The 16,050-nt window shown below is 39.4% G+C and overlaps 1 protein-coding gene across 2 annotated transcripts in view; it reads left to right on the top strand.

Moving 5' to 3' along the window:
- Positions 1-16,050, top strand: part of XPOT (exportin for tRNA) — a 43,818-nt gene that overhangs the window by 17,325 nt on the left and 10,443 nt on the right. For both annotated transcript variants that reach the window (XM_010386920.2, XM_010386919.2), the window contains exons 10-22: positions 783-821; positions 960-1,022; positions 2,366-2,490; positions 2,806-2,950; positions 3,102-3,221; positions 3,578-3,672; positions 5,798-5,867; positions 7,835-8,073; positions 9,322-9,607; positions 11,233-11,422; positions 12,294-12,410; positions 12,583-12,698; positions 13,419-13,466. In XM_010386920.2, the coding sequence (XP_010385222.2) occupies positions 783-821; positions 960-1,022; positions 2,366-2,490; positions 2,806-2,950; positions 3,102-3,221; positions 3,578-3,672; positions 5,798-5,867; positions 7,835-8,073; positions 9,322-9,607; positions 11,233-11,422; positions 12,294-12,410; positions 12,583-12,698; positions 13,419-13,466 (1,653 nt within the window). The remainder of the gene's footprint in view (positions 1-782; positions 822-959; positions 1,023-2,365; positions 2,491-2,805; positions 2,951-3,101; positions 3,222-3,577; positions 3,673-5,797; positions 5,868-7,834; positions 8,074-9,321; positions 9,608-11,232; positions 11,423-12,293; positions 12,411-12,582; positions 12,699-13,418; positions 13,467-16,050) is intronic.

The following is a 16,050-nucleotide window of genomic DNA, read 5'->3' as shown; positions in this document are numbered from 1 at the left end:
GAGCCATTTCTGTATATTTACATTGAATTAATTGAATCAAGTCAAGCTTAAAATACCTTCCCAAATGCGTTTAGTTTCTGTTTTGTTGTAGTAAACATAACATCTATCTTTATGTATATTTTAAGAAATTTTATGCAGCAGTGTGGAAAGGTATGATCACTACTGGTAATCCCATTGTACAACTCCTAATGATTTTGTAGGCTTGTTTTGCTTTGTTTAAAAACCTTTTTTGCAGAATATGTTGTAGGTGTCTTTGTCTACATGTCAAGTTACTTACTAGAAGTGGCATTACTTGATCTTAAGTTAGGTTAGGTACATTTTAAATATAGGCAGCTGCTGCTAAACTGCCCTCCAAAAAAGTTTGGTGCATGTTTTCAAATATCTTAATTGATTAGAGGCTGGGCATAATGGCTGTCACCTGTAATCCCAGCACTTGGTAAGGCTGAGGCAGGAGGATTGTTTGAGGCCAGGAATTGAGACCAGCCTGGACAACATAGGGAGACTCCATCTCTATAAATAATAAAAAGAAAACCAGCCAAGCATGGTGGCAAGTGCCTGTGGTCCCACCCTCCTGTGGGATGGTGAGGTGGGAGGATCTCTTGAGCCAGGGATTTGGAGGTTGCAGTGAGTCATGACTGTGCCACTGCACTCCAGCCTGGGCAATAGAGCAAGACCTTGTCTCAAAAAAAAAAAAAAAAAAGGTCTTAATTGGTTAGAAAAATGTTCTGATATGCAGGTACAACTTTAGAAAACCTAATAAGTTATTGCTTACTTTTTAACAGCTTACAGTGCTCTCGGATCAGCAAAAAGCTAATGTAGAGGTAATTGACTTTATGCTTCTTTTAAACCAATGGTAGATTCTTAGTCTATAATTTGCCTTGAAATATAGCTTAATTTCAAATTATATCAAATTAGAAGGAGACTGACAAAAACTCTTTTATTCTCAATTTTATTCTTAGGCAATCATGTTGGCCGTTATGAAAAAATTGACTTACGATGAAGAATATAACTTTGAAAATGAGGTAAGAATTTTTTTTGTTGAGGAGAAAGGAGTTTTAATTTTATTATTTACTTATATCAAATTAATATTTCAAGTTTTTATTGTTTCGGGGCCCTTTAAAACTTGAAGTTCTTGAAAAATTAGTCTGTTTATATTGACACCAACCTTGGGTGAAATTAATAGAAGCCTCTTAATCCTTCATTTTTGATATTTTATCCATTAACAACCACCTCCCCCTTTTTTTTCTTTGAGACAGAGTCTCTGTCACCCAGGCTGGAGTGCAGTGGTGCCATCTGGGCTTACTGCAACCTTTGCCTCCTGGGTTCAAGTGATTCTTGTGCCTCAGCCACCTGAGTAGCTGGGATTACAGGCACGTGCGACCATGTCCGGCTAATTCTTGTATTTTTAGTAGAGATGGAGTTTCGCCATGTTGGCCAAGTTGGCCTCAAACTCCTGGCCTCAAGTAATCTGCCTGCCTCGGCCTCCCAAAGTGTTGGGATTACAGGTGTGAGCCACTACACCTGTCCCATTAACAGCCCTTTTACAAATAATCTGTAGCACTGAACGTAGTAAAATATTGATAATATTATTGGTGATCATATTTCATTTTATATTTTGTAAGAATGAGGAACTCCAGTCACAAGACTGTATTGGTAGAGTGGAAATGAGGCACTCTAGACTTGTTCCAGTTAAAAGTCTTTTTCAAGATTGTGAGTGGGTCAGCTTCCCATCAGACAAGGGCCATTGGTGCTTTCTAGGTATTCAGTCATGGTATTCGCTGCCAAGCTTTGTTCTAAAATGTTTTATTCCCCCACTTTAGGCATTGAAAAACTTAGAGTTGTAAAAGGATAATGGTGGTGATGACCAACACACTGTGCACTTGGGATGTGCCAGCCTCCTAACATTTAATATCTCCAGTTATACCACAGTATTACCACTTTTTACAGTGGATATTGACTTATAAGAATAAATAAGGTGCAAAGATTTCAAAGCCCATTCTAGTGCTAGACTATTGTCTTTAACCTTCTTAGACTATTTCTGGCTCTAGGCTTTTGAGGCCTATGGCTATGTGCAGAAGTACTTATTTGTGAGCTAGAGGGGAGAAGTTATTAAGCATAGTAAGTTTTTCTATAGTGACAAAAAATAAAAGTACAAAATGTGTAAATGCAGAAAAATACAGAACTGGATATTTACATGAATTTTAAGGTCTTTTAAGTTTTTTATTTATTTTTATTATTATACTTAAAGTTTTGGGGTACGTGTGCAGAATGTGCAGGTTTGTTACATTGATATACATGTGCCATGGGGTTTGCTGCACCCATCAACCCTAAATTTTTTAAATGAGGATTTTAACCTGTATCATAGGGTGAAGATGAAGCCATGTTTGTAGAATATAGAAAACAACTGAAGTTACTGTTGGACAGGCTTGCTCAAGTTTCCCCAGAGTTACTGCTGGCCTCTGTTCGCAGAGTTTTTAGTTCTACACTGCAGTAAGTTTGTCCTTTTGTAACAAGCCTACTTCTTTCTTTTGCTCTTTGATATGGGTCAAAAGAAATGATTCATATGACTTACTAATCTATGTTACTTATTGAGATCTTATGTGTATCTCTGGAAACAATGAAGTGTCTTCTTGATTTCTCTTGATCCTTTCTACCTTTGTGATATATATTATATTGTCTGGGAAAGTTAACAATTGCTATGACTTTTAATAATTAAAAAGACTTTTGTTGGTGTCTTACCCTGTGCATAATTCGCTGTATGAAAAATTTATCTTTAAATCTCACTGACATATTATACCTTGGTAGGAACTGGCAGACTACACGGTTTATGGAAGTTGAAGTAGCAATAAGATTGCTGTATATGTTGGCAGAAGCTCTTCCAGTATCTCATGGTGCTCACTTCTCAGGTGATGTTTCAAAAGCTAGTGCTTTGCAGGATATGATGCGAACTGTAAGTATACTGAAGATAATTTTGACCATAAATTTCTGTTTTCAGTATAAGCTAATGGGAGTTCCTTGTTAGAACTTAGTATATGTTAATACTGGGGCATTTTGATGTTGCAATAAATAAGAAGAGGTTTCTTAACTTTTTCCTGCTCTAGCTGGTAACATCAGGAGTCAGTTCCTATCAGCATACATCTGTGACGTTGGAGTTCTTCGAAACTGTTGTTAGATATGAAAAGTTTTTCACAGTTGAACCTCAGCACATTCCATGTGTACTAGTAAGTACTCTGGATTTTTGTTACTTTACATGGATTTCAGCTAATGACTTGATAGCATTGTATTTTTCTGTCTATAACTTTTCTCAGAATCAGAACCTCTCAGAAATGCTTGGCACACACTGAAAGTAACCCCTCCTCCATTTCTTTTAAATGGATAGTTTGTGCCCAATTAGTCAATTAACTAAAACAAGTTCTCTAGGGACTGTTTGTGTGTAGTTGAGAATTGCTTGTGTATTCCTGGTTCCTGCCTTTTAGGAGCTAAGATGTAAAATTCGGTGTGAACAAAAATGTAGCATGACAATAGCAACAAAACCCCTGAAAAAGTGCAGAAATAGTAAAAGTGTCTCCTTCTTTAGATGGCTTTCTTAGATCATAGAGGTCTGCGGCATTCCAGTGCAAAAGTTCGGAGCAGGACGGCTTACCTGTTTTCTAGATTTGTCAAATCTCTCAAGTAAGTATAAAATTGCAGCTAACGTTATTTTTTAAGTTACTGAATAGATGTAAAACAATAGTAAAGACATGGAATCAACCTAGGTGCCCATCAGTGGTGGATTAGATAAAGAAAATGTAGGCCGGGTGTGGTGACTCACGCCTATAATCCCAACACTCTGGGAGGCCAATCACGAGGTCAGGAGTTCAAGACCAGCCTGGCCAACGTGGTGAAACCCCATCTCTACTAAAGATACAAAAAATTAGCCAGGCATGGTGGTGGGTGCCTGTAATCCCAGCTACTCAGGGGGCTGAGGCAGGAGAATCGCTTGAACCTGGGTGATGGAGGTTGCAATGAGCCAAGATCGTGCCATTGCACTCCAGCGTGGGTGATAGGGTAAGACTCAGTCTCACAAAAAAAGAAAAAATGTAGCACACATACACCATGAAATACTAAACAGCCATAACAAAGAACAAAATCATGTCCTTTGCAGCAACATGGATGTAGCTGGAGGTCTTTAATCTAAGCAAATTAATGCAGAAACAAAAAAATGCCACATGTTCTCACTTATAAGTGGGAGCCAAATCTTGGGTACACACAGACATAAAGCTGGGAGCAAAAGACAGTTGAGGGAGGGAGTGGGACAAGTGCTGAAAAACTTCCTGTTGGGCACTGTGTTCAATATCTGGGTGATGGGATTGGATCAATAGAAGCACAAACCTCAGCATCCCATGATATGCCCATGTAACAAACCTCCTGAATTTAAAATGAAGATGGAGGGCTGGCGCAGTGGCCTACTCTTGTAATCCCAGCACTTTGGGAGGCTGAGGTGGGTGGATCACCTGAGATCAGGAGTTCGAGACTAACCTGGCCAACATGATGAAACCCGGTCTCTACTAAAAATACAGAAAATTAGCCGGGCGTGGTGGTGGGTGCCTGTAGTCCCAGCTAATGGAAGGCTGAGGCAGCTTCGGGAGGAGGCTGAGGGAAGAGAATCGCTTGAACCCAGTAGGCAGAGTTTGCAGTGAGCAGAGATCATACCATTGCACTCCAGCCTGGACGACAAGAGTGAAACTCTGTCTCAAAAAAATAAAATAAAATGAAGATGGAAATGAAAAAAAAGTAGACATATCAATTATTTTCCAAGTGCCTATGGTAGATTTGGTTCTTCCTGTTCAAGTCAAGTCATGCTTTGTCAGGTAGATGTCCCCCTCTATTTTTTTTTGAGATGGAATTTCACTCTTGTTGCCCAGGCTGGAGTACAATGGCGTGATCTTGACTCACTGCAACCTCTGCCTCCTGGGTTGAAGCGATTTTCCACCTCAGCCTACCGAGTAGCCAGGACTACAGGTGCCCATCACCACACCCGGCTAATTTTTTGCATTTTTAATAGAGATGGGGCTTCACCATGTTGGTCAGGCTGGTCTTGAACTCCTGACCTGAGATGATCCACCGTCTTCAGCCTCCCAAAGTGCTGGCATTACAGGCATGAGCCACTGCACCCAGCCCCCATTTTATGTTGCCACTTCCTTTCCTGTTCTTCAGGCAACTACTTAGTTCAATACTAAAAGTTTTTATTATTTTTTGTTGTTATTGTTATTTTTTTGAGACAGGGTCTCACGCTATCGCCTAAGCTGGAGTGTAGTGGCTTGATCCTAGTTCACTGCAACCTCAACCTCCTCAGGCTCAGGTGATCTTCCCACCTCAGCCCCCGGAGCACCTGGGGACTACAGGCGTGTGACAGTGGCCGGCTAATTTTTGTATTTTTTGTAGAATCGGTCTCACCGCATTGTCCAGGCTGGTCTCAAATTCTTCAGCTCAGTCTTCCCACCTCGGCCTCCCAAAGTTTTGGGATTACAGAAGTGAGCCACTGCACCTGGCCTGTATTATTCTTTACTAGTACCATTTTTGGGGAATGAAAACTACTCCTTATTAGGCTTATAAGATTGTAAGTCATTTTGACAATCTTATCACTACAGAGCAGATAAAGGTAATTTTTAAAAATTAACCATAGCTAATCTTAATCAGAAATGACTAGCCTACAACTGAACTTTTTTTTAGTTCTGTCTTAAAGGGGGAATTTGGTATTTTAGCACTGTTTTGAGCACTGTTATTAATTGTGATTTTCCTTTTTGCTGTTTTTCAGTAAGCAAATGAATCCTTTCATTGAGGATATTTTGAATAGAATACAAGATTTATTAGAGCTTTCTCCACCTGTAAGTATCTGTCTCTTCAAGATATTTTACCCAAAAATCATTTAAGCCACACATGCCATTAGGTTTACCTTTGTGGGCATTTAAAAAAAAACAGGTGGTGGAGGGAGGTGTATGTGCAAAGATCAGTTCTATTTACCAAAATTCTGTTGACATAGTAAATAAAACATAGGAATCAAGAGTTGACAGATCAATTTGGCAGCATGGGGTAGGTATATTGTTAAAATGTTGAAGCATTTTATGAAGAAGAAAAAATTAATTAAAGATGAGCTTGCTATTAAATTAAAATGAAAAGTATATTAAAAATTTTTTAAATGAAAAGAAAATAAAAATTGAGGAAAAAAATTCAACTTCTAAATTATTCTGTTTAGTCCTATAATTGTATTTTAAGCCATTCTTAGCAGCTGCTACTGCTAGATCAAAGGTTTTCCGTGTCATTTCAGGCTTAGGGTAAAAAAAAAATTAAGTTCTAGTCAATCTGAGTATTTTGGCGTTGGGATTGGGCCATAATCCCAAGCGTTAAAATCCTGAAATCCTAAAAACCACAATTCCGAAAGATCAAAATCTTAAAAATATAATCCTGGAAAAAGTAATTTAAAAAAATTATTTGAAAGACATTGCTTTACATTTTTAAAAGGGAATGTATTTGAGAAACATGTAAAAACATGACAGCACTTCATAGTCCACTTTACACAATAAAATAGGCAGTAATAACATACGCTTTTGCAAGTATAAGCACTCAGTTATAAAAATGACAGTTACATGGGTAAAACAGGAGCAGACAAACTGTATTCATAAAGAAATAGATCAGAAAGCAAAATGTGAAAGGGCATATCACTATGGTTAGTAATTGTGTGCCACTCAGTTTTATAACTGCACTTATCTGAAATAACCATGACAGACAACCTAAGTCTTGAGGAAATTGATAAAAAATGGCAATGGGTCACTACAACATATGCAGTCACCCAAAGAACTGAGATCACAAGAAATTTTATGTTTCACAGATGCAGATGTACAGAAAGGACCTTTCTTGTGTACATGCACAGTGTTTACACACACAGTTAATGCTGTGTGTAATGCACTTTTGCGGAGTCAAATCTCTGATGTTCAAGGCAGCAGAAGAAAAGTCTGTCCAGCTTTCAGAGAGAGACCAATTCGCCTTATGTATTTGTTCTCTCAGCGCCCCTGGTCAATTGGATGGTACCCGCCAACACTGAGGGCAGGTCTTCCCCACCTGGTCTACTTGGACAAACTAATCTTTTCTGGAAACAGCCTCACAGACACATGCAAAATAATTCTTTACTATGTATTTATTACTTAATTATTTAAAAGAAGTGTTAGGTAGCCCTCTAGAACTTTTTTTTTTTTTTTTTTTTTTTTTTTGAGACAGAGTCTTGGCTGTCGCCCAGGCTGGAGTGCAGTGGCATGGTCTTGGCTTATTACAGCCTCCACCTCTCAGGTTGAAGCAATTCTCCTGCCTCAGCCTCCCAAGTAGCTGGGACTACAGGTGTGCCACCACACCCAGCTAATTTTTTGTATTTTTAGTAGGGACAGTGTTTCACCATGTTGGCCAGGCTGGTCATGAACTCCTGACCTCAAGTGATCTGCCTGCCTCGGCCTCTCAAAGTGCTAGGATTACAGACATGAGCCACCACATGCAACCTAGCCTCATAACAATCTTATGAATAAGATCTTTACAAAAGAAAACAAGTTAGAAAGCTAACTTTAACAATTATCTTACATGATCATTTGTAGAGTCTTGTCAGGGCTGGAATTAGAACCATGATCTGTTGACCTCCAATTTAGTTTTCTTTTCATTCTGTGGTCCTGGGAGAAAATTTGTCTTTATAAGTATTTGATACATGAGTTAGTATGATAGATTACATTTCCTGTTCCTAATGCACGTTTTCTCATTAAATGAGAGGAACTCAAAAAATAAAAACTTTTAGTAAGACTAAATTTCATTCTAGGAGAATGGCCACCAGTCCTTACTGAGCAGCGATGATCAACTTTTTATTTATGAGACAGCTGGAGTGCTGATTGTTAATAGTGAATACCCAGCAGAAAGGAAACAAGCCTTAATGAGGAATCTGTTGACTCCACTAATGGAGAAGTTTAAAATTCTGTTAGAAAAGTTGATGCTGGCACAAGATGAAGAAAGGCAAGCCTCTCTAGCAGACTGTCTCAACCATGCTGTTGGATTTGCAAGGTAAGTGTGATCACAGTTAAAATTGTGAAGTGCATGTGTCTACACAGACAGAACCACTTGTTTGGTGGGCACACACATTTGTGTTTCCACAGTTGGATAGTCCACATAATTGTCTAAATCTTTGTCCTCCAAATCCAGTCAGTTAGATTCAGTTGAAGAAGGGGATAGATTACATACCATTTGCATTTTTGCCTTGACAGCTGTAAATCTTTAACCCCTCTGACTTCTTTGGTATAAATGGGTTGTGTGTTTAAGGGGATCAGCTAAAGAGTTAATATACTAAAGATACATTGGGACGGGATGTCTTTGGTTAATCTTGGTTACCTTGAAGAGAAGAGCCTAAGGTTTCTCTTTAGTTGTATTGTGTCCTGAAGACCACCCACGCAGCTATTTTTTCCCCCTCTACCCATACTTTTTGTTGACAAACAATAAACAATGGCATGAAAGTTGTAAAAATTGCTAATTAGAAGTTAAATTGTTCTATAATATACTTAAGAACAAGAGCTAGATATTAGAAAGTTGTATAAATAATTTTGAAGATGGTTTTCTAAATTTAAATGAGTAGTTTGCAGATTACCTAGTACAGCCTAGTCATAATAAGTGGATTTGTTTTCTCTTTTCTGTCCACTTTGTCAATAGGATTTTTCTCTTTCTTTTTCTTTTTCTTTTTTTTGGGGGAGACAGTCTCGCTTTGTCACTCAGGCTGGAGTGCAGTGTTGTAATCTCAGCTCACTGCAACCTCTGCCTCCCAGGCTCAAGTGATTCTTGTGCCTCAGCTTCCAAGTAGCTGGGATTACAGGCGTGTGCCACCACACCCAGCTAATTTTTCTATTTTTAGTAAAGACGGGTTTTCACCATGTTGTCCAGACTGGTCTTGAATTCCTGGTCTCAAGTGATTTGCCTGCCTCAGCCTCCCAAAGTGCTGGGATTAGAAGCATGAGCCACAATAGCCAGCCCAGTCAATAGGATTTTAATAAAACATTTAGGTAGACTCACATTAGAAGGATTATATTAACTCCGTGTCATTCATTTAAATTAATTTGAGCTTTTGTTCTGGAAAGATAATCGGAAGCAGTAGTTTACAAATAGCCATATTAGCTAAAGATAGAAGTAATTGTGATGTGGAAAATAAAGGTCTGCTTATTTAGTTTTGTTAATTTTGTAATTTGTTGTGCGTTGCTTTTGAATACTCCATAACGCTTTCAAAGAATAAAGTTACATCTGATTGCCTGATTTTTGCTTACATAGTCGAACCAGTAAAGCTTTCAGCAACAAGCAGACTGTGAAACAATGTGGCTGTTCCGAAGTTTATCTGGACTGTTTACAGACATTCTTGCCAGCCCTCAGTTGTCCCTTGCAAAAGGATATTCTCAGAAGTGGAGTCCGTACTTTCCTTCATCGAATGATTATTTGCCTGGAGGAAGAAGTCCTTCCATTCATCCCATCTGCTTCAGAACATATGCTCAAAGATTGTGAAGCAAAAGATCTCCAGGAGTTCATTCCTCTTATCAACCAGATTACGGCCAAATTCAAGGTACCGCAAACCTTCAGAGCTCTGAAAATCTCTTGAAGATCAGATGTACTTATCTTCAGACATGTTTTGGATTTGCCCTTGGGTTTCTTTCTTTTTTTTTTTTAAATGAATTACTTGAGAGCATCATGGATCATATGAATTTTTATCATCTGTGCTGTTTGGCACACTGCCTGATACATAGGTCATGCTTAATAGATGTCTGAATATAAACAGACCCTGTATGCTTTGTGTAGCGAAAGAAAACAACTAGTTGGCTGTTTTAGAAGAGCATATAAAAAGAGTACACTGAGTACTAAATGTCTAAAGAAATAAGAAGCACCATAATTTGGGTACCCAAGCAAGGGTTAAAAGTAATTCAATGTATTAGTCAGTTTTCTATAGGACATTTAAACTGGCTAATAAAAGTGGTTAATACTTACATAGTACTTCTTTTGTTCTTTTTTCTTTTTATGGAGATAGTCTCGCTCTGCCGCATAGGCTGGAGTGCAGTGGCGCAGTCACGACTCACTGCAACCTCTACCTCCCAGGTTCAAGCGATTCTTGTGCCTCAGCCTCCTGAGTAGCTGGAACTATAGGTGCATGCACCACACCAGGCTAATATTTTGTACTTTTAGTAGAGACAGCATTTCCCCACGTTGGCCAGGCTAATCTCGAACTCCTGAGCTCAAGTGATCCTCCTGCCTCGGCCTCCATAAGTGCTAGGATTACAGGCATAAGCCACCACGCCTGGCCACTTACATAGTACTTTCTATGTTCAAAAATCTGTTCTAAGCACTTTTTGTACATTTACTCATTTGATTTTCATACCAACCCTAGAAGATAGGGATTATATATTATAGTTGAGGAAACTGAGGCATGGAGAAGTTAAGGAATTTTGCCCAAGAGTTCATAAAACTCAAGAGTTCATTTGTAAGCAAGCATTGAGAACATGTTATTAAACGATGTTTTTTACCTTTGTTCAAAAAAAAAACCCCTAAGAGTTTAATCATATAAACTGATTTGTAGTTTAGCAAAACAATTCAGTTTTTGAGAATTTAATTTTGAAAATATTCCATGGCAATATTTTATTGTGAAATGTCTATTATTTTAACCTAAATCTTAATCTGTAGGAAAGGGTTTAAATTGAATGATCTTGGGTCTTTTAGTAATATTTTTTAAGGTTCCCCCCCCCCGAAATGGAGTCTTGCTCTGTTACCTAGGCTGGAGTACAGTGGTCCGATGTTGACTCACTGCAACCTCCACCTCTCAGGTTCAAGCAATTCCCGTGTCAGCCTCCTGAGTAGCTGGGACTGGGATTACAGGCGCTCGCCACTACACCCAGCTAATTTTTGTATTTTTAGTACAGATGGGGTTTCACCACGTTGGGCAGACTGGCCTTGAACTCCTGACCTTAGGTGATTCACATGCCTTAGCCTCTCAAAGTGCTGGGATTACAGCTGTGAGCCACTGCGTCTGGCCTAGTAATGTTTATGTTATATAGATTTTATCTTAAAATTGATATTTGCTAACTGAATTATGTACGTATGCATCCTAAATAGAAAAGAAAGGCTTTATGTAAAATAATTTTTTTAAGTTGTATATTAGTATTGTTACTAATTTCTGAAGTAATGATTGTTTATCTTCAGATACAGGTATCCCCATTTTTACAACAGATGTTCATGCCCCTGCTTCATGCAATTTTTGAAGTGCTGCTCCGGCCAGCAGAAGAAAATGACCAGTCTGCTGCTTTAGAGAAGCAGATGTTGCGGAGGAGTTACTTTGCTTTCCTGCAAACAGTCACAGGCAGTGGGATGAGCGAAGTTATAGCAAATCAAGGTGGGGACGCATGCCATGTCTAATTAGTCTGCTTAAGTCTGTGTCAGTGTTGTACATCTGTATGACCAAGAGCAAACTGAAGTAAATACAGAAATTTTGAAGTTTGTTGTCCCATGGGAAGACAGTTTATTGTTTTCAGGGTGGGAATCGATCACTTTTATGTAAAGCACCTAAAATTAATTTGTATTCTGTTCCCTTTTTCTTTATGCAATATTTTTAAATTTGGTTCTTTAGCAATATAAATAACATGGCTACTTACAGAATTGACCCGACAGTTGAGTCTTTATGGCAAATTTGCCATTTTGAAATATAAAATAAATGGAGGAAATTCAGGGAACAAGATACCAGAGGCAAACTATTTTTCGGTGTTTTATTTTTTTAATTTAATTGTATTTGTGAGATAGGGTCTCACTCTGTTGCCCAGGCTGGAGTGCAGTGGTGTGATCATGACTCACTGCAACCTCCACCTCCTGGGCTATCCTCCCATTTCTACCTCCTGCGTAGCCAGGACTGTTGGCACTTGCCACAGTGCTGGGCTTATTTTTTGTAGAGATGGGATCTCACCATGTTGCCCAGGCTGGTGTCAAACTCCTGGGCTCAAGCAATCTTTCTCAGCCTCGCAAAATGCTGGAATTATAGACAGGAGCCACCATGCCCAGCTGATTTTTCAGTCTTTAATGTTTAAACTTTAGGTGCCCAGTTAATAAAAATCAAGGGATTTTGGCAACTCTGTAAATGCTTTTTTCCCCCCCTTCATTTTTCCCATTCCACCTGTAAATGATTTTTCATATACATTAGTATATGAAAAGAGAACTTCAGGTTGCTTTCCTAGTTAATTTTGGAAATTACTTAAACAAGTTTTTCTCCTCAGGTGCAGAGAATGTGGAAAGAGTGTTGGTTACTGTTATTCAAGGAGCAGTTGAATATCCAGATCCAATTGCACAGAAAACATGTTTTATCATCCTTTCAAAGTTGGTAGAACTCTGGGGTAAGATGATTTTATTTCTTAACCTTCATTTCCCAAACTCTTTCATAAAACTCTTAGAGATGAAATGGAATGTAGCCCTAACAGAGAGAGAAACTGGGAGTTGGTTTTCCCTGGTGATGAATTAATTGACTTACTTTTATATATAAGATGAAAATTTGAATTCTCTTGACAGGAGGTAAAGATGGACCAGTGGGATTTGCTGATTTTGTTTATAAGCACATTGTCCCCGCATGTTTCCTAGCACCTTTAAAACAAACCTTTGACCTGGCAGATGCACAAACAGTATTGGTAAGCACCTAGGAATCTTTGTTTACCTTGTGTAGCTCTCATATATTCCCAATTTCTTCTTTAATGCCAGGTTGATTATATTATGTTTCATTGAATTTTTTTTTAATTTAGTGATTTCAGATCAGGGTTCAGTTTTTTAGATTTATGATACCTTCTGGAGTTTTTATGAATTCTTTTTGAATCCCAATGCTACTGCTGAATTTTACAAATTCTGCTCCTTCAACTTTAACACCTGACTTTTTCTAGGACCATGAAAGGACATTTGATACAAACATTCTTTCAAGTTTCAGTATTAGTTTCCTACTACTACTTTAATTCTAAAACTTGCACCCAGTGGTTTTCCCTAATCATTAAGAGCATGAAATGGCAACTTGATCCTCCTTGTATGATAGTTTCCCCAAATCTCATCTTCAGAATACTTAATGTCAATTTCCACTTTCTCACTTTCCCACAACCTGGTAAAAGCTAGATTTCATAATTGTAATGTACTGCATTAAAACAACAGTTTGTATTTTTCTGTTTTTTTTCCTTTTTTTACTTCAACCCACTTAGTCCACCTGCCTGTTACCTTTCCTTCCTCTATCCCTTCTCCGGAGTTAAATATTTCTCTGGAAATATTTATTTGAATTTCCCTGGCAGTGGCCAGGATAGTAAAGAGAAGAGCTGGATCACTAAAACAAGAATTGAGTATATAGAAATTCTTAAACTTGTTTTTCACAGGCTTTATCTGAGTGTGCAGTGACACTGAAAACAATTCATCTCAAACGGGTAAGCTTTGTAGTCCATGCCCCTTCATTTTCATCTCATGTGTGATATTATTATCTTGTTCTTGAAAGATGTATCTTGTGTAAAATTTAACTTTCGTTTTCACTTTTTTGGATGTGGGGAAAGAGGATGAATGAAAGTAGTAGTATCCATTTATTGTCCTTCATGTCTTGGGTAACATGTTTTGGTTTGACTAAGGATGTGAAAAATCTTAGCCAGAATTTCAAGATTCAATTTTCGTGATCTTGTAGGCTTCCTCACTACCAGATTTTTTACTTTATTTTTGTTTGTATTTGTCTTTTTGAGACTGAGTACAAGCTGGAGTGCAGTGGCATGATCTCGGCTCACTGTGACCTCTGCCTCCCAGATTCAAGCAATTCTCCTGCCTCAGCCTCCCGAGTAGCTGGGATTACAGGCACCCGCCACCATGGCCGGCTAATTTTTATATTGTTAGTAGAAACAGCGTTTCACCGTCTTGGCCAGAGTGGTCTTGAACTCCTGACCTCAAGTGATCCGCCTGCCTTGGCCTCCCAAAGTGCTGGGATTACAGGCGTGAGCCACTGCGCCCGGCTTATTTTTTATTTATTTATTTTTTGAGACAGGCTCTCCTCTGTCACTCAGGTTGGAATGCAATGTGCAATCTGGGGTCACTGTAACCTCCACCTCCTGGAGGCTCAACCGATCCTCCCATCTCAGTCTCCAGAGTAGCTGGGACCACACAGGTGCATGCCACCACACCCGGCTAATTTTTATATTTTTTGTAGAGATGGGGTTTCACCATGTTGGCCAGGCTGGTATTGAACTCCTGACCTCAAGTTGATCTGCCCACCATGGCATCCCAAAGTGCTGAGATTACAGGCGTGAGCCACTGTGCCCAGCCTTGCTTATTTCTTTAATATATATTTTACTTTATTTTTTGTGATAGGTTCTCCCTGTGTTACCCAGGCTGGAGTACAGTGGCATGATCTCAGCTCACTGCAGACCCAGCCTCTCAGGCTCAAATACTCTTCCTACCTCAGCCTCCTGAATAGCTGGGAGTACAGGTGCATGCCACCACACCTGGCTAATTTTTGCGGTTTTTGTATAGACCAGGTCTCACCATTGTGCCTAGGCTGGTCTTGAACTCCTGGACTCAAACATTCCTCCTGCCTTGGCTTCCCAAAGTGCTGGTATTACACCATGCCCAGCTGATTCTGGGTATTTGTAAATAGCTGGAATTGGCTGGGCACGGTGGCTCAAGCCTGTAATCCCAGCACTTTGGGAGGCCGAGACAGGTGGATCACGAGGTCAGGAGATCGAGAGCATCCTGGCTAACACGGTGAAACCCTGTCTCTACTAAAAAATACAAAAAACTAGCCAGGCGAGGTGGTGGGCGCCTGTAGTCCCAGCTACTCGGGAGGCTGAGGCAGGAGAATGGTGTAAACCCGGGAGGCGGAGCTTTCAGTGAGCTGAGATCTGGCCACTGCAGTCCAGCCTGGGCGACAGAGCGAGACTCCATCTCAAAAAAAAAAAAAAAAAAAAAAATAGCTGGAATTGGTTGCCAACATTTAAAAATCTCAATATATTTTTTTAACGAAAAATTCCTTCCTCCAGCCTCTCTCAAAGCCATAGAATGCCAGCACAGGACTGGTATTGCCACATAGCTACAGCCAGCTAAAAAGCAGTAGTTGCCCTCACTCCCTAAAAAGAACATGAGCTTTTGCTCAGTGGTCTCCATTCAGCTGTGCACTCATTTGAACTTGATTTTTTGATTCTAATAGAGACTTGAAGTGTTTTCACTTCAGCCGCATTTCCTCTATACTTGCTACCTGCAAGTAGGTGTGCAAATGGGTGGGGTAGCTGTGTGTTTAGGGACAGCAGGGGAACTGTATAAAGATAAATAAAGCATCTCCCGATATTCGGGAGCTCAGAATCAAGGGAGACCAACACATAAAAAACTCTAGTGGTTTAAGTAGTACTTTAGTGGAGATATATAAAATATTGTGGAACTAAAGCTGAATGGGCAAATTTTCCTGAGGGGGCAATCTAAGCAAGCTATAGGAAAGAGGTGATATTTTTGATGGCCCTTAAATGTAGATTGATGGAACTAATAGGGAGCTGGCATTCTGGGCAAAGTTAAGTAGGTGTACAAAGACAGATTAGATGTTGCATGGTGGATTTGGTGGGAAGTTATGGACTTAATTCTGTTTAGCTAAAGTATGGAGGCAGAAGTGATAGCTAAAAAATAAGATGAGACTAGATAGACAAAAGCCTTGTGTTACATGCGTAAAGTTGGGAAGTCAGTAGGCAGTCGGTTTGTAATTTAGGAGGGAAAGTGTTCAGAACATTGGGTCTGAAGCAGTTAGAATTAAATACTGATTTTGGAGTCCTCAGTGTAAGTCAGTCAAAGTAAAGCCATAGGAATGACTGAGACTTTCTAAGACCAGAACAGAAAGAACTTTGGCTCAAGCAAGAGTCAACAGAAAGGTAGAACCAGATAGCCAGGTGTGGTGTTGCATGCCTGTAATCCCAACTACTTGGCAAGCTGAAGCACAAGAATTGCTTGAACCCAGGAGGTGAGGTTGCAGCGAGCTGAGATCATGGCACT

This window comes from Rhinopithecus roxellana, chromosome 10, assembly GCF_007565055.1.
Source record: "Rhinopithecus roxellana isolate Shanxi Qingling chromosome 10, ASM756505v1, whole genome shotgun sequence".
NCBI lineage: Eukaryota > Metazoa > Chordata > Mammalia > Primates > Cercopithecidae > Rhinopithecus > Rhinopithecus roxellana.
Note: the sequence above shows the minus strand (reverse complement) of the source record. Positions and strands in the feature narration are given on the sequence as shown.